At 42.3% G+C, this 18,579-nt stretch overlaps 1 protein-coding gene and 1 long non-coding RNA gene across 2 annotated transcripts; one reads left to right on the top strand and one right to left on the bottom strand.

The window, feature by feature from the left end:
* Positions 1 to 6,262: 6,262 nt before the first annotated feature.
* Positions 6,263 to 8,595, bottom strand: LOC139837577 (uncharacterized). Its single transcript, XR_011754107.1, has 2 exons — positions 7,951 to 8,595; positions 6,263 to 6,449 (listed from the first exon to the last, which is right to left on the bottom strand). It is a non-coding gene; the product is annotated as an uncharacterized lncRNA (long non-coding RNA).
* Positions 8,596 to 12,014: 3,419 nt separating this feature from the next.
* LOC127342330 (flowering-promoting factor 1-like protein 1) lies at positions 12,015 to 12,932 on the top strand. The gene has a single exon (XM_051368264.2). The coding sequence runs from the start codon at positions 12,224 to 12,226 to the stop codon at positions 12,542 to 12,544; it is 321 nt and encodes a 106-aa protein (XP_051224224.1). The 5' UTR covers positions 12,015 to 12,223; the 3' UTR covers positions 12,545 to 12,932.
* Positions 12,933 to 18,579: the final 5,647 nt, after the last annotated feature.

Raw genomic sequence — 18,579 nt, 5'->3', positions numbered from 1 at the left:
AGTAAGCATGGCATATTTTTGTAGAAACAAAAAGTATAAGTGAAAAGTGAATTATTGGAGGTGGAATTAACTGAAAAGCATTTATGGTTGATTTTTAAGAATTATTACAAGGCAGAAAAGTCCCTGCTTTGTTTATTTTGTCATTTCATTTCTACAAAAGATCTAGGGTTCTAGTCAGTGGCAAAGTGTAGACAATTTCATAAGGTTTCCAAAAATATAAAGTATGTAAAATTTGGCCGAGTAGATTTGTCACAATTGAATTTCAAAGTTTGCATCAGATTGTATATTTTATCTAATTTCCAAATTTGAATTCAAATAGGTGGGCTTGCGCGGGAAGGGAACTTGGGCCGGCCCAGTACTGCGTCCAGCGCAGCGGGCCGCCTGACAGTGTGGGGACCACACGTCAGTGTGTTTTAAAACACCGAAACGGTACGGGGGAGGTGGACCGTAGGATTAGAGTGGGATCGCACGGTCGAGGATGGCCTTCGTCTCCGGCGAGAGGGGGAACTCACCGCGACGGCGCAGGGGTCGGCGAGCTCGTCGGAGCTCCGGCGGTCGAGGGCGAGGTGCACGGCAACGTTGTCGACGACGGTGAAGCAGAGGGAAGCAGCGGCGTCTCCAATGGCGGCCTCCTGCTCCGGCGGCCTCCGTGTACTGGCGGCGGCGTCGATCTTGCGATTGGCGGTCTCCGGCGGCGTATCTATGAAATTGAGGTGGCAGGGGGAGTTCTGAGGATGTGTGGATTCGATTGGCGTGCTCAGTTTGGACGGAGGAGTCCTCCTTTTATAGCGGCTCCGAGCCAGGGCGGGCGGTCATGGTGACGGTGGCTCTGGCGCGCTCCCGTCGATCAACGGCGTGGGCGAGGGCATGGTCGTGTCCAGGCAAACTCAGGGAGCGTCACGATGTACTCGAAACAGCTTTCGGTGGTCAAGCACAGTGGCGCGCGTCACGCGTCCGTGGGCACTGTGGCGGACGGTCGTCGACGCGGTCGTCGTCCACGGCGTTCCCGCGGCCTCGTGCGCGTGTCCAGGTGATGCAGGGCGCCGTGGTGCGTCTACTGGCGGTGAGCGTGAAGGCGGAGGTGACGCAGGGGCGCGGGGTGGCTGACGCTCTGGCGCGTCCAGCGCTGGCGCCATGCGCGCTCTGGCGCGGCAGGGGCGTGCCTGGGCGCGTCTGGGCGCGACGTTTTCTACCCGTTGCGGTAACATTTTTCGTCGAGGCGTTGTTGGGTCGTGCTCAGGTGAGTGAGAGGGAGGTGAATGACAAGGTGATGCAGGCTGGATTGGACCAGATGAGGAGATGGCATGAATTGGCCATGCCATGCCACGGCATGGCAATGTTTGCTTCATTTGATCTCTCTTTGACCAGTGCAAGTGGTGGTGATGGTGTGGTGAGGTGAGAGGGAGGTCCCAGGGTGCAGAGAGGTCAGAGTTGGACCAAGTCCAAGTGGAAAATGAGGTATGGGCTCAATTTGATACTCTGCCTGCAATGTGTTCGACAGAATGCCCGCAAGAAAATTATTTTCGAAATTTGAAATTCTTTTTGGTGGGTTGTAAACATATATTAAGTGGAGCATTTTGGTGGTGGTGGTGGTCAAAATGGATTTGATATGCAAAATCACATTTTGCATATGATCTTAAATTTGTTTCAAAGTCCTGACTTTGCTTGCTTGCCATTTGAAATTGGTGATGAATTTGGGGTGGTGGGTTTGGGCAAAGTTGTAGTGCTTGATGTTGTCTTGGATGAGGTGAAAAGAGTTGACAAAGTTTAGAAGTGGAAAGAAGAGAACCAGGGGCTCAAAGTGGCCATCAGACTAAAAATGGCACAAGTGACCATATTGCATGTGACTTGGAATTTGAGTTTGATTTTGGTTTGAATTGAGTTGGCTTGATTCCAAAGGTGTTAATAAGTGTTTATTAACCATTTACAAGTAATGGTGCCAACCAATTTGGCCTAGATTAAGTATTTGCAAAAATGGCATAGGCCTTATGTGAGGGTGAAATGGATTTTTGGGATTTCTTTTATATTTCAATTTTAAATGGCCAAGGGTGATCAAGTGATCATTGCTAGGGTTGTAAAGTGGGAGAGAACACATAAGCAAACATCATGGCAATTGCACACTCAAAATAATTAATAAGGTGATCTATATGCATAAACCTATATGATGAGAAAAAGTTTTTGTTGGCCTCAATTTTTGGATTCTTGAATTCTCTCTTGTTCATTTTGTTGAAACTTGGGATGTTACAGTGCTCCTGCTGATACCACAGCACCCAAAGCCGACGATGCAACCCCTTCAGTCCCTCCTCTCTGAGCTGCTTCCGCCAATGCTACAACAACCCCCTGCATAGCTTCTTTAAGCAACTCAGGATTAATACCAGCCAGATTTGCACCATTTTGAATCCATATATCATTATTTCATCCTTCACTATTATGATACTGATTATAGTTGGATCTACTGCCATTGTACCCATAATGATAATATGCATTGAAATTGTTCTCATAATTCCTAGGGCGGTACTGCTGGTTACCTCCATTGTGATGAAAATTGCTGGAATTTGTACCTCTATTGAACTGCCCGAAGTCTGATCCGAACTCTGCCGAGAACTATTGCCCCTGCACATGGTCTCGATCCTCGGCCGTGCCACTCGATTTGCCCGTAATGAAGGTGGAATGATGACCAGAGGAGTACCCTTTACCTCGACCAGAAGAGAATCCTGGCGGCCCGCTGAAACCATTGCCGGGGCCAGAGAAACCAGAGCCACGTCCAGAACCATGGTGGCTATCGCGATCACTACGGTCACCACGACCTCTGCCAGGTCCGTTCCCCCGAGCAGGACCGAAGCCCCCACCACCATTGTTCATCGCCGTAGCAGTGTCGCCTCCACCGCCCACACGATCGCTGCCATCACGAGCCAAAGAATTCACACGAGCCCACCAAATCCCAAGCTTACGACGCCATGCATGCCCAGCAGCGATGTCAGCGTCGTTAGGCATTTTTTGGGGCGGCGCTCGAATTGTTTGGGCCCTAGATCGGCGATCCTCATGACGGGAAACATTAAGTAGGCTAGGCCAGCCTGAACGCAAGCGCTAATTCTGTCAAAACTCGCAAAAGAGCCCAGTAGCTCAGTTTTTTAATTCTCCGTGTTATTCGGATCGGAGCAAGACTGTTTTGGAAGGTCTGACTATCGACTTCGCCGCTGCACCACCGTCCACCCCGCAGCATCATCAGCAGCAATGGGAACGTTGTTGGCTCGAGAACAGGAAAATGAGATCGACAGACCGGAGAGACAGCGCCGGCCGGCAACGAAGAAGGAGAATCAACAGATCGTACCTTGCATGCAGAAGAAGCGAATTCCCAAGCTACAGATCGTTGACGTCGCTGTCTCTCGAGGCGTTTCTTGGCACGTCTAGCCAAGCCAGACGCAGACTCGACCAAATCTAGGCCAACATCCGGTGAGGGAGAGTGGCAGAGATATTTGAACGCGCTCACAGAAACGGTAGTCGCGTCTTCCTCCTCTGATCTTGATGTCAAATCCTCGTCGGCTAGCACCCAGAACTTACCGTGAGGAGTCGACTCCGATGAACCCGACGGCTTCGAAGAAACACCGGTGGCTGGCATGCGAGGGACGGCCCGGCGATCGCCCGAGAAATCGCCAGACGTAACGGTCATGAGACGTCTAGACCCACCGTAAGGGATCTGAGATGATATTTAATTGGTCCTAAGCTTCGTTCTGGTGTTCTTCCTCTCTACAGATCATAGGGACAACATTTTATCGGATAATCCGCAAAAAGGCTGGATAATCCATATGTTGAGTAACACGTATAGAAAACAAAATATTCGTACGCATAACCAAGGTCATATGCAAGAGAGGAGGTAATAGACCATACCCTCGTAGACCGATCTAGTGGAAGTTATCGATGATGAGGTTGATGAAGACGCGAGTTGATCCCCGCAACTAGACTCGTCTAATCAAGAGAAGATGTGTAATCCCATGAACAAGGGTTGCACGTGCAACAGCCGCGTCGAAGTGTGATAAAGCACACTGTCAAAGCGGGAACGTGTCAATGAAGATCCGGCAACGCTTCCGCAAGCCCAACTAGATTAGATCTAGGTGGGAGTAGAACTTGGGCAGAACTCCGTGAAGAAGAAGGAGAAGTAGATCTCTGTGGGGGTCCTCCGGTGATGCTGGCTAGGGCGGCAGAAATGGGAGGGCGGCGCGGTGGTGGTGATGGTCGCCGACGGCGGCTATGCTTTGGAGAGGTGTGGTGCATGTCTTAGCTTTGGCCGCCCCCCTTTCCTCCCTTTATATAGGATGCCGACCAGCCCCTTGCCCCCTCTTCCAAACTTACTAGGGGGAGTTGGAGTACATCCGGACTCCTCTCCCCCCCCTCCAAAAAAATACGGAGTACTTGCCTAAGGGGAAACCCTAGTCCAACTAGGACTCCCCCTTCCCAAACCGGCCTAGGGGGAGTCGTAGTTGGACAAGGACTTACCCCTCCCCATTGGTCCGGCCGGCCAAGGAGGGCCCATATGGCCTTCGGCATATGGTGCCCCTCCGGGCTTCGCACTCTGGAACCTTCCGAACCTTGCGCGGAATATTGTAGACCTTTCAAGATATTCTATGACCTCTTGGTACCTTTCATAAATATCCAAAATAATTCCGAATATTCTCGTTATGCTTCCGAACACTTCCGGAACATTTCAAGAATTTCCGGTCAACCTCTGAAACCACTTTCCTTATTTATCTTCATTTGTATTCACACTCTAAATGTCTCTAAACCTTAAGTGTGTGGCCTTATGGGTTCAAATATATGTGGAATGTGTGGAACATCCCTCTAATAAAATGATCAATGTCGAGCGCTTGATAACCACAATTATCCACACATATAACACGAAGATTTAAGTTGTGTGACCCTTTCGTGTTACTATTTGATACATGTCGCATTGCTTCTCGATACTGTACATGGCCCGAGGTGAAACTCTAGGTTATCTCCTTTACCTGACATGTAATCTTTTACTCATCCCGCACCATCGATGTTCCTATGACATAACAACTTAGTCACATGTCTGGCCATACGATGACAAACATCATGATGCATGAGTGGGTGCCCAGAGTGTATCTCTCCATCATTGGAGTAGTAATTCCCACGATGACACATAAAATGCCACTACGATATATTATAGGGTATGCACGAAGACCAAATTTATTTTCACTCGGTTACGAAGTCACGTTCGTAGATCTCGTGTCATCCATATTATATCCTAGTTCATAATAGCATCATGGTATAAAGATCTGTAGTAATGGTAATACTTAGTCTCTGGGAAATTACCGATAACTATATTGACGATGTGTTTCACGGTATATCATTTGGGGTCTACCCATCATCATTGTTCCACTAACAATGTTGATCTCATATGATACTAACATCCTTTACTTTTTGCCCTATAGCAATAAGGATGACAATTTACCCATGGGTATGGGTACCCGACGGTACCGTACCCACATGGGAAGGGTATGAGCACACTTTTATATCCATGGTTAATACCCATACCCTACGCGTTAAGTTAAAGGTAGGGCACGGTATAGCCTTGTACCCGCAGGTATACCCATAACCTACCCGTTTATTATCATTTTTTTATGTGACACATCTACTTTTGTTGACTTATGAGTTATAATATGAGATTATGATTTCAACATTTTGATAATTGTTATGTACTCAACTACATGTTATTGAGTTGAGATAATTTATTTTTATTTGCCAAATTTGATATCAATAAATGTAAAATTGTGAATTACTTGTGTACAATTTGACCTACCCGTTGGGTATCCAATGTGTACGGGTATTCGTCAGGTATAGGTATGGGTAAAGTTTTATACCCGTGCACTACAACAGGAACCCCCCCTTCAGCAACGCATCGATGCGTTGCCAAATGTCCATATAAGCGTTTGTAACATCTACACCAACGGATTTGGTATGCGTTGCCGTTGGTGGCGTTGCAAGGGTCTACAACAATGCATATTGATGCGTTGGTAACGAGCATGAAGATGCGTTGTAAGATAGCAACGTATATAGTTAAGAGCGTAACAACACTTCATATGCGTTGGTGGTTGCCCTACATGAATGCTTTTGGTAATGCGCAGAATAGATCATTTCAAAAGCTTAGAAGAGTTGCTACATAGTTCAAACACCTAATGGTGGTTTATATGTGAACATAACACCAATTATTTGTTCAACGCTGGAGAGCACAAGAGATGTAATGTAATAAACAAAAAAACCTCATATATTAAATCAACTCCGTAGCTTTACATAGAGCATGATTCAACGAATACAGATTGTGTATATCTCTAAATGACAATCTATAACAATCTATAACTATGTGGTAGTAGCACCATTCTCGAAACTTGATCTCAGTATCTCAGCCATGCATCATCCAAATATTTGGCAGTCTGCAACAACACCACCAAACTGAGAAAACTAACTTGCCATTAGCAAGACAAAAAACAAGAGAATAAAGTAATGCAATTTTAAATAGCAGTAACATGCAAAAGTTAAAGGCCATGAGATTATTAATCTTACTGCATGACCTCTTCTCGGAACAGAGAAGGGGTGCCAAGAAACTGAGAACTTTTGCCGTCATATGTAAACTACATTTCATTGTAGCAGATTTTTGTGTGTACGCTTCTTTCCAAATCGAATTAATCTCCCTAGGCTGCCACACTCGTTGAGGAGACCTTCGGGAATGCAATCTTACTTTCACCAAGTAGCTAGTACTTTCAATCTTTCAAGTAATCCTTCTGTGATTCATAGAGTAAAGATTAAATGAAAATAGCAGATATAATAAATGATGTAGCTTAGTAATATGCCTAAGCATTTTCTTTCGACTACACCTGGTATAGACTTACAGTTCAAGAATAAAATATTTTAAAGAATATAGAAGACAGAAGAAAAGATGTAGCGTAGTAATTGGCTAAGTATTTCTATGGTGTGCTGACTCAATGTGCATCCTTCTGTAAGCAAATCTAAAATCATTATTCAGAAGTAGCCGAAGTTAAACAAAAATATACATGAAACTAGGTTGAGATATATTTTCCAAGTTTATCATTCATGCTAGTCCAGGTGAGATTGCTAGACTGATATATGTGAGACCATAACAATCTCAGGACCAAAGACGTCACCAGGATGTACCACATAATGTGATTAGTTCATGGACCCTACTTCTGTACAACCATGGCTTTATACTTCCAGTTGTATTACACAAATATTGTATCTTTACCTCTTGGTCGTCTCTGTCCTCGAATACATGGGGTTCTATTAAAGAATATAAGAAGGCATCGTAGTTTCCTGTATTTTACAACCAACTAGTTGCTCCTTTGTCTAGCCTCGAAAGAAGCATATACCATAGATTATTTTTGTTTTGTAGAGTAGTGTTTACCAAATATTAAATTTATCATGTTAGAGGTACTGATATGTAAAAGTGCAAGCCTTGAAAAGAATAGAAGGAAAAAAGAGGGCACGAGAGAGTTCTGTAGTTCTCCACTGTAATACTCGGTTCCTCCAAACCTTCCTCTCAACTTCCTTGTCAAATTCAATCATGGTTATAGAGTAATTTCAACATGTTTACACATGTATATCAACAGACTTAAGCTGATACGTAATATAATTTTCTATTACATATGGGACAGAACACAACCGTAAATTGGGCAAATAAAAAAATCATTGCTACGCACCTTGGATGCACAAGGTAACTAATATGTATGAATCATTTGAACAAAACAAGCTAAGACTAGTTATCAACCACACATCTGTCAATTTAATGAAATCATACTCACGAGTTAAAGTTATTGGAGCACTCATGAAGTTACATAACCTACCGTGCCGTAAGATTTTGGGGAACAAATCATGTAGCACTAAAGTAAGTAAAACAAATCATATGTATGAACTGGTCACCTTATTGAGGGAGAAGCCGGGTGGGGGCAATAGTTCACTGTTGGCACACCTAGCAGGGAATCTGGGAACAATCGCGCCCTTGGATGAGCGGCAGGAGATGCAGAGGCATAAAACGGATCCACCAAGGACGTCAGCTGAAAAAAAAAGATCGAGCCAACCAAGGAGTGCAGATATTGGATAATGTGAGAGAGAAACTTAAATATCACCAAATCTGAATCGGACCTCCATCGCTGTCTCTGCAGTCTGCACACAGTGCTTCACGTCAATGGTTGGTTATGGCGTATCGGTTGGCTCGCCGCTGCACATAATTGACGAACCCTAAACATCTGAATCCATAACACTTGTGTGGAGAACGAATCACAACCTCGGTGAACCACGATAGAGAAAAACAGATGAGACCGAGGACCAAGGTAGACATGTGCACGGAGCGTGGCTACGGCGGCCGAGGCGTAGCGGCGGGAGAGGATCTGGCATGGACGTTGAGGCAGGAGAGGATCTGGTAAGGGTGTATTACTCGCATGGGAAGAGGATCTGGGAGAAGTGTATTATTGTGGTATAGAAGAAGACGGGGATTAAGGGGAAATATCAGAAGGGGAGGTTACATATCGTGACTTATCTCTCCACTTGCACGTGAAGTGGGGTGGGGAGTTGTTTTTCCAGAAGCGCATGGATGATCCGTTGGAAGATATGCGTAGCTATATGTAGATGTCTGGTGGATACGGGTATGGGTAGAAGTTTGTACCCACTAACAATACGTGCATGTGTATGGTATTGCTTAAACCTAACCATACCCTACCCATTGCCATCCTTAATAGTCAGGAAACCGAGACTACCAATATTAATTAAGTTGCATAACTAGGGATATCTTATTTGGTGTTTATAATTCCATACATGTATTAGGGCTTTCCTCTGATATCTCGAATATATGGAAGTAATACATTTATAGCATAGAACCATAAAATTAATTATGAGATAGGAAATATAAAATAATACAACTTTATTATTGCCTCTAGGGAATATTTTCGTCACCATATCCATTAGAAATTATCAATACCATATTTGCTACTATATCCAGGGAATATCCGCTTGAGCATTATCCATATCGTCCACAACCGCATCTTTCAAATTCCTAATAGTACATACCATATCCTCAAAATTGGATGTTGATGCGAATTTGATGTAGAAATAATCCGTACCATTTACATCCCTAAATCTAGGCTCTTTACCCATTGCGCCAACTTTGATTCTCCCTGGATCGTCATCACCATAAAGACCTACCCAGTAATAATTAAGAAAAGAGCAAACTGCACTGCAGGGGATTTAAGCACATACTCCGTAGCTATCAACGAAAATCATATATCTAGACGCAGTGTGAAACGAAACGTGAACGAACTTGGAGAACAGTAATTTGCGCATGTCTGTCTATATCCTAGTAGATCACGTACTACCTTTTTCTTGACGTGAGATCACATACTACTAGCTAGCTGCAAGGCACGAGCTATCATATATATTCTCAAACGAAAAGGGCGGGAATCGATCATGTAAAAGATGCACGATTCGACCGGCCAGTCAGCAAGCTCATGCAGGAATATGTGTTTGCATGCATATTGATAGATGGCCGATGGGCACGTGTACAGTTCGTCAAAAATAGTTAGGCACGGGAGGTACGTAATTAATTACATGCAGCGTGAATATGAATGTGTGTGTACACATTGCACGCGGCATGCATGTGCACGCACGCTTTTCGATCGAATACGATTCCCGTCTATAATTTCTCCGTCTCGATCGTCGGCTGTAACTTGTGATACACTATATACACGGGGAGCCAGCTCAGTGACGGAAAGCTCCATTCATACTCCTAGATGATCGATTCACCTCATTAATTTTTCCCAATGATCGATATCTTCATGGGTTCTGGTTTATCGCGGGAACAATCGTATAAGTACACGTGTAGTATACTAATTAGTGATCACATCTTCACAAGTACTATCAACTTTGCACATACTAATATATGCAGAAAGGTATACGTTCCGTAATGTAAAAAAGTTTTGGAACTACTTTAGTTTGCCAAAATTATGGAGATGTACATGTAGAATTTTTTGTCAAAATTTTTTCACACTTCAAAATATGTTTTATTGGTAGAGGGAGCATACGCACCCGGGAGCCGAATTGAATTTCCGGCCAAAACGTCCTATAATATAGGAAAGAGTGATACTTCTTAACGTTGAAGCGTTCTTTTCCCACAAACGCACCGATATATATCTAAGAGCAAATATCACAAAACCACAACCACTATGGCTACCGTGTCACACATAACCAGTGATATTTTTTATTAGAAAACCACTACTTCTAGGGTAAATTGTTTCAGAGAATCAAATCTCACATTAGGGCACGATTCCGACAACCTGGACCCACCTGTAATGTGCCAAAGTGTAGAGGCATTTTTATCTTCGTTTTTTTCCTGGATCGGACCACGAACAGGTCTGAACCATACAATTTGAAACTTTTCATACTGATTCAGCCTAACATTCCATTTCTAAAAAAATTCTTTAAAAAACCCTACTCCCTCCATTCCAATGAATAAGACGTTCTCGTTTTTCATGTTTTTTCTTTAATCAAGAATTATTCCAAATATATAAAAATTCTTGGTATAAAGTTAACATCATTAAAAGTATTTCTAATATGAATCCAACGATACTAAGTACATAGACTATAATCAAGATTTTTTTGCTCAATTTTTCGGTCAAAGTTCATCTTGAAATAAGCATGCACTTTATTCATCGAAACGAAGGTAGTAAAAGTTAAATACAAGTAAATTAACTGGAACAACTATTTTAATTCTAGTGACTCTGCCACTTGGCACCTTAGTTGTGGGCCTAAGTTGTCGAAAAGGTGGCACATGTAATCTCTGGAATATTAACCACAAATTGTTGTGTTCAGATAAAAATTTATTTTGTGTTTTGTGAAACCTTAGTCTTACTGGTTGCGGTTTTGTGATATTTACTCTATATCTATGGCGAACACATGGTCAAGTCTGTGCACAATCACGTAAGCACTATGTAGCTAGGAATTTAAGATGATCCAAACAATTTTCTTTTCATACATGCATCAGATGCTTGAGAGCTTGTCAGTTACTATTAGGGAAAAGGGTAACAAATCAAAAGGTAAATTCTATCCTACCGTACACCAAATATATACTTGACAATGAGAGAAGGTATCGATTTTGTTCTCGACAAAGGCGAATTTGGCTTGATCGACCGGCCAGAAATTCCCTTTCATGGGAAAAAAAATGGCTGCAAAAGAGGAGCACGGATAGCTCATGTTCTTATTGTTTAAGTAAAGTAGAAAACTATGGGTACTGAATCCTATTCCCCTGAGAATTAGGCTAGCTCCTTTTGTTTTCCTTTCAGGGAAAAGGTGGTTAGGATTCCTCCCATAACATCATATTCTTTCTTTTCAGTTTTCCATATGGAAATGCTCAAGCCATAGATTATCCAGGAATATTTCTACATTATCTCCCAAATTGGCGATTAACTGACGCCATCAGCTAATGCATATTTTTGACGTGCCGGGACAACTCCTTGACACGCGGAAAAATTTCATGACCTAATGCTGATCGATCACAAATGTACACTGTATATTCGTATAGCATAGTTAGCTATCTAAAATTTGTTTAGCCGTGCATATATGCATATGCATGCATGCATGCATCTTTTTGTCCCTTTCTTTCTTTGTGGTCTTTCTTTCTTCTAGCAAATATATTCCAGGTAGCTTATCAAGAACATAATAGCTAGCTACGCACACATATTCTCCGGCGCACACTTAAGTTTAATCCACATAGAATTCCATGTTTGTGCTTGCAGCTAGCTACAGCATCTTCCTGACCTAACCTAACCGCGGCGTGCGGTACCCCACGCAGGACCTTCTCTCATGCATGCACGCGTATATCGATTTATTGTTATATGAGTGTATAATAGCATCCAAACATAGACCGCACATAACAAATCTATGTCTTGTTGCTGTTCCCCATATACATGTCCCCTCTACCCCACACCATCTGGTGTGTACCAAAAGCTTTCATCCATATCCACCTCTATATATACCCCCTTGATCTTGCTCTCTCTTGCTCAATCCATCCATCTCACTGCCACCAAGCTAGCTAGGATCATCTATACCATCCAGGCCTCTCTCCAAATCGATCTCCTTGCTAGACAGGTAGCCATCCTTTTTTTCTCTAGAGAGCAAAGGAGGAGCTGGTTGATCGATTTGGATCATGTCAGGGGTTTGGGTGTTCAAGAACGGGGTAGTTCGTCTGGTGGAGAACCCCGGGAGCGAGCGCACGTCGACGGTGCGGCGGAAGGCGCTGATGCACACGCCGAGCGGGCAGATGGTGTCGTCGTACTCGACGCTGGAGGCGAAGCTGACGGCGCTGGGGTGGGAGCGCTACTACGAGGACCCGGCGCTGTACCAGTTCCACAAGCGGGGGTGCCTCGACCTCATCTCCCTCCCCAGGGACTTCAACCACTTCTCCTCCGTCCACATGTACGACGTCGTCATCAAGAACAGGGAGTCCTTCCGCGTCGTCGACGCCTAAACATCGATCCTCTTCCCATGCGTGAGACGATCGATCGGTCTCGCGAGATGATCAGCTAGCTCTTATTCGTTTGACTTCATTTGGGCATGCAGGGTTATTGTTGGTCACCAGGGTGTTATTTACTTGATTGATTGTGCTTAATTTGGTTGGCAAGTGTTGTAGTAGTAGTCGACTGAGAGAGTGCAGACACTTGTGTGCGTGTGTTTGAGTACTAAGTAATTGATGACGACTTGTAGTGTGTGGCTGCAGATATATATGCCTAGGTTTTCAGTGTGGTGTGTAAGTAAAATATGTAGTGTGCTTGGGACTGTGTAAGATCTACGCTCTCTGATGTAAACTAGTGTTCGTGTGATGACTATATATGTGAATTCATTTGCATGTTTCTCAACATATGTATGATGCATGCGACCGTGTCCTCAAAATCATCCATGCATGTTATAAACGCGACAAGCAAATAACAAAAAACGATAAAGGAAAATGCAGCGAAAACACGAGATTTAACGTGGAAAACTCCTTCCAATACAGAAGGGAAAAAACCACGAGTGTCAACTAGCAAAACTTCACTATATCAGGAAGTGTTTACAAACACCGTGGGTTATCTTATAATCTGATAAACCCTAGCCGGCGGCTTACAAGATGTATATATAGATGGTGTCAACGATCTGTACCTTATGATTGTTCTGTTGTGGCAAAAGTAAGCAGGAGTTTATTTTTGAGGATGTAATGGACTCTGCAACAAACATAATATCGAGATCTATTAGATGAGCATATGCAGATATAGCCACCGCCCCCTCTAGGAAAACAAGCCACTGCCTTCTCCTTGAATCGGTTCCTCCTTCTCTGATTGGCCTCGCCGGTATCGGGAGGGGTGGGAACCCGATCTACGAATGTAGTTTTTTTTAATAAAAATAGAATTTTTAATATATTAGTTTAGAGTTTTGGTAGTCGTCTTCTTATTGGTCTGAACGTCAATGAAGATGGCATCTCTATAATAAGAGATCTTTCGACGCTTCATTCGATGATGAGATCTTATTCCCGGCGGCAATGGTGGTGTTGGAACGTTGAATTTCACTAAGTGTTGTCCTTTAGATCTTCCTTCGTCAGATCGATTTTAGATTTTTTTCATGGTTGCCAAAGGAGAATTGTCCTTGAAATATTTGTCCCTGTTGTTATGTCCCCGACAATGGTAATTCATATTCTCGGCTCCCCAGCAACGTCGACTATGTTGTTCAGTTATTTTCCCTGAAATACTGATTTAGTACTCTTGCAGATGTTGGTTGATTTCTTCAATGGTTACGTGCGTGCACACAGATTTGGCAATGTGGCTCAAATTAAAATTATGAGAGAACCCTTTTTGGTATTTACAAATCTTTGGTTTTTATTTATATATTTTTTCTACGGCTGCCTTAAAAATGTGCGAGATGTTATCTTAGAAAAAGAAAGAGTTTGGTGATCTCGAAGATTTTCTCAATTATTTTAAACATCTCTATTGTGCATTCTTTACTACTTTAAATATATATGATATTGATCATACAAAAAAGAGAACGTAACGGGTTTTTCTTAGGGCATGTACAATGGGGTGATGTCAGCCTTCACTTAGGCATGCCACGTTAGATTATAAGAGAAGGCTATTTCCCCGTTGTACAACTTGTCTTCCCTTAACCATACAATTCTTCTAAAAATATTAATTTTTATTTATTATAAATGATGACAATAAGAGATAATGTACTGTACCTCCAATATTTAGTGTCTTCTCTAGATGACGTGGACTAGTAAGAGAAGACATATCTTTTCTACCATTATACATGCCCTCAATTAGGGGTTGGTAGTCAAGAGACGAGGATTTCAATGGTCAAGGCCCAAGGGGTGGATCGGTCACCACTCTTCAACTTAGTTTTAGATATTAAGAGTTTGTTATCTGATATTGTTAAAGCACTGAATATGAAATTAATTCTATGTATTTTTGAGCAGCTCTCTGGTCTAAAAATTAACTTTCATAAAAGTGAGATATTTTGTTTTGGTAAAGCAAAGGATAATGAACAACAATATATGCAGATTTTTGGTTGTGAAGTTGGTGCTTTACCTTTTAAATATTTGGGTATACCAATCCATCACCGAATCTTGAGAAATGCTGAATGGAATCCGGTTGAAAGCCGTTTTGCTTCAAAATTAGGGTGCTGGCGGAGTAAGATGCTTTCTTATGGCGATAGGTTGGTTCTCATTAATTCGGTGTTAACAAGTCTACCTATGTTTATGTTATCATTCATGGAGATACCTGTGGGGGTTAGAAAAAGACTAGATTATTATAGATCTAACTTCTTTTGGCAATCGGATGAAAAAAAGAAAAGATATAGGCTCTCTAAATGGAACATAATCTGTAGACCGAAAGACCAGGGAGGTTTGGGTATTGAAGTTCTAGAATTAAAAAACAAATGCTTACTAAGTAAATGGCTATACAAACTTCTTACTGAAGAGGGTATGTGGCAACAAATTTTGCACAACAAGTACCTGCACTCTAAGACTTTACCGCAAGTTGAGGCAAAGCCTACTGATTCGCCATTTTGGAAAGGACTTATGAGAGTAAAATCTGACTTCTTTAGTAAAGGTTTTTTCAAAGTTGGAGATGGTACTTCGGTACGCTTTTGGGAAGATGTCTGGTTAGGGGATGTTCCTCTATCACAACAATATCCCTCTCTGTACAATATTGCACAACATAGAGATGTTTTGGTTTCCACAGTTTTGGCTCAAAATCCGTTGAATATTACTTTCAGGAGAGGTCTTAATGATCATAAATATACTGAATGGTTGCATTTGTGTCAACGACTTATAACTGTTAATCTCACTAATGAACCTGATAAGTTTGTATGGAAGCTTACAGATTCGGGAGTGTTCACCGTTAAGTCTATGTATCATGATTATATGAATGGCCATACTAGATTCCTGCGCAAATATTTGTGGAAACTCAAGATCCCCTTAAAAATTAAAATTTTCATGTGGTTTCTTAACAATAAGGTATTACTTACTAAAGACAATTTGGCGAAACGTAGATGGACAGGATCTCAAAAGTGTTGTTTTTGTAATACAAATGAAACTGTGCATCACTTGTTCCTTGCATGTCCTTTTGCTACTATTATTTGGCGGATGATTTACTTTGCCTATAATATTCCGCCACCTACGAGTATTAATAATATGTTTGGGAACTGGTTGTATGGAGTTCCGAAGAAAGATAAACTGAAAATTAGGATTGGTATATCTGCTATATGTTGGACAATATGGAACACTAGAAATGATATGATTTTTAATAATCAAAAGGGTACTAACTTTTTGCAGGTTATTCTTCGAGCTGTGCACTGGATACGGTTATGGGCTTTCCTGTTACCGGAGGATCAGCGGAAGGATATGGATACTGGATGCAACAGACTGCTGGTGCTTACTCAGGATTTCTACTACCGGGCTACTGGGTGGCGACACATTAATAGGATAGAGTATGGCTAGCCTATTTAGATGTTTCATTGTTCCTCTGGTTGATGTATGTGGCAACCAAGTCGGACACATATTTGTTTGTTACCCTATGCCTTTTGTACTTTTTACTTGATACTTGATACTTTATAAGTTCAATAAAAGGCCGTGTGCATCGATTGATGCAGAGGCTGGGGCTGCTGCTCCTTTATCGAAAAAAAAAAAAATCTGCTAGTAGAGTGTGTCTCTTTGTTAAGGTGGAACGTAGTCAAATTAGGATTAACCACCACTTAGCTTCCCTTGCTAGAGTGGGACTGTCTTTCAGAAATTTGGTTTGGTGTGGGGGCCTGAAGATGTTCTTCAGTTACTCGAGCTTGATCGTTGTGTAATCAGAGCAATAAAATTTCTATTTTACCCGTGAAAAAAGAGACGAGCACACAGAGAGTGATGGGCTGACACGGTGAAATTTGAGCTGTCTGATCCGACCACTTTCATTTTGCTCACTTGTGCCGCTGAGTTTAATGCAACTGGGCCTTGCATGTGCACGCCTCCATCGTCATGTGCATGTATGATTGCGGGCCAGTACATGGATCCTCTCATATTCGGCCGAGATACATTCTTGCACGGGCCCAATCCTGGAAAAAAAAGGTGATGTTAGTGCTTCGATCAGTCTTACCGACAATACATAGATGGAGTAGTGGTACGACAACTTGGCTTGTAAATGTGTGTTACTACTTCCTAGCAACAACATGGTTGCTGCTCAAAAATAAAATAAAATAAAATAAGAGGCAACAACGTGTTTGGAAACCGTAGGTTGTGGTGGGTGTGATTCATGCGGCTTTGGATAACGTTCAAGGTTATTTCAGCTTGTTCAAGTTTAGTCTTCCTTGGGTTTTTTTTACAAGACTTGGTGGAACATCTAGGTTGTTCGATTTGGAATAAATCGTGATGAAACATTTAGGTTATTTAAAAGAAAGTTGTACCTAGAAATGCGAGATTTGGAATAAATCGTGATGAAATATTTAGTTTTATCACGGAATTTTCAACCGCCGTCATTGTTTTAGTTTGTTCGATTTTTTGTACTTCCTTTCACAAATCGAAACATAGTGGTTGGTTCTAAGAATACTAGCATCTTGCCACAGGATGCGAATGAGCAAAACAAATGAGACATCAAATCGTCTCCTAAAAGAAAACCTAGCTGCTTCTTAAAAGAAAATTGTCCCTAGCTCACATTATTGCCGAGATAAGGTGAGCGAGGGTTTGCAAACATGTGAGACCAAGATGGAGCACATTGAAGGACGTATTAAGTATCACATTTTTAACATCATAGTATTTGGAAATAATTGTATTCATAAGTTTTGTTTGGTACAAGTATTTCACATTTATATTGAGGGGGATTTTAGATTTTTTTCGAAAAATATAAAAAATAATTTGCAATCAATGAAAGTGTTCATCTCTAAGGTTAGTCCATGTGTGGAGGCTTGCCTTCTATATTTGTACCCGATACTTGGAGGAAGACTGAAATACAAAGAGAATGATTGGTGACGGCGATTTTGATAAATCATGACATGGCTTTAATTTCCTATCATATAAGAAAGCTATATGTTACCCACTTTTGTTTTAGTTTAATCGGCGGGGTTGGTCTTCCTTAGAAGTTAGTTGGTTTGTAAAGAAGCCAGCTCAACGTATAACCAAGTTCACGCGACGACGCTAGGATCAAATCTAAGTGACATGGAGTACCATTTAGCTTGGCCCGTGAGTAATAAACCCTAGACAAATTTACCTGAGTTTGACCTACGACACAAAAACTAGAACCATAATCAGCTTCCCGTCTCCCCTCTCTGTCGCCGCTTCAACCCTAGCCTCCTCCAGTTCATCCTCCTCCATGGATTGGTTCCCCCTCCTCCGGTCGGCTTCGCCGGCGTCAGGAGGAGTGGGGAACCCTATCTATGCGTGGAGTTTCGAATAAAAGTATTGTTTTCATTAGAATATGTTAGGATCTTAGTAGCCACCTTATTGTTGGTTTCCCCTCAATGGAGATGGCATCGTCTGCAATAAGTGATCTTCGGCCTTTCATTCGGCGACGAGATCTTCTTCCCGGCGTCAATGGTGGTGTTGAACGATCACAATTTTCTAGGTATGGGCCTTCGGATCTTGCTTCGCCAGATCGATTTTGGATCTTTTGTCGTTGTTGCCGCGGGGAGGATTATCCTCGCAGTTTTTGTCCCTGCTACGTCCTCGGCAATGGTGATTCGTACTCTCGGCTCTACATCGACGACGACAAAGCTAGTTGCTTATTATTTCCTAGCATACTGGTGTTGGTACTCTTGCCGATGTTGCATGACTGCTTTAATGGTTGCGTGCGTGCATGCAGCCTTAGCATTGCGGCTCAAAAAATTGTGGGAGAACTTTCATCGGTATCTACAGGTCTATGGTTCGTTATCTATTTTTGGCTGCGACAAGATTGTGTTCTGGAAGAAGAAAAAAATTGAAGACCTCGAAGATTTGTTACTATATTTTAGACTTTTTTTTGTAATCGTTAGAGTCAGTTCATGTATCTCTACCATGTACTATTT

This window comes from Lolium perenne, chromosome 3, assembly GCF_019359855.2.
Source record: "Lolium perenne isolate Kyuss_39 chromosome 3, Kyuss_2.0, whole genome shotgun sequence".
In the NCBI taxonomy this organism is placed as follows: domain Eukaryota; kingdom Viridiplantae; phylum Streptophyta; class Magnoliopsida; order Poales; family Poaceae; genus Lolium; species Lolium perenne.
The sequence above is the reverse complement of the archived record's forward strand: the minus strand, read 5'-3'. Positions and strand labels throughout refer to the sequence as shown.

Bases quoted from the DNA above. Each gene is read 5' to 3' on its own strand.
- LOC127342330 (XM_051368264.2), top strand. From the start codon at position 12,224: ATGTCAGGGGTTTGGGTGTTCAAGAACGGGGTAGTTCGTCTGGTGGAG.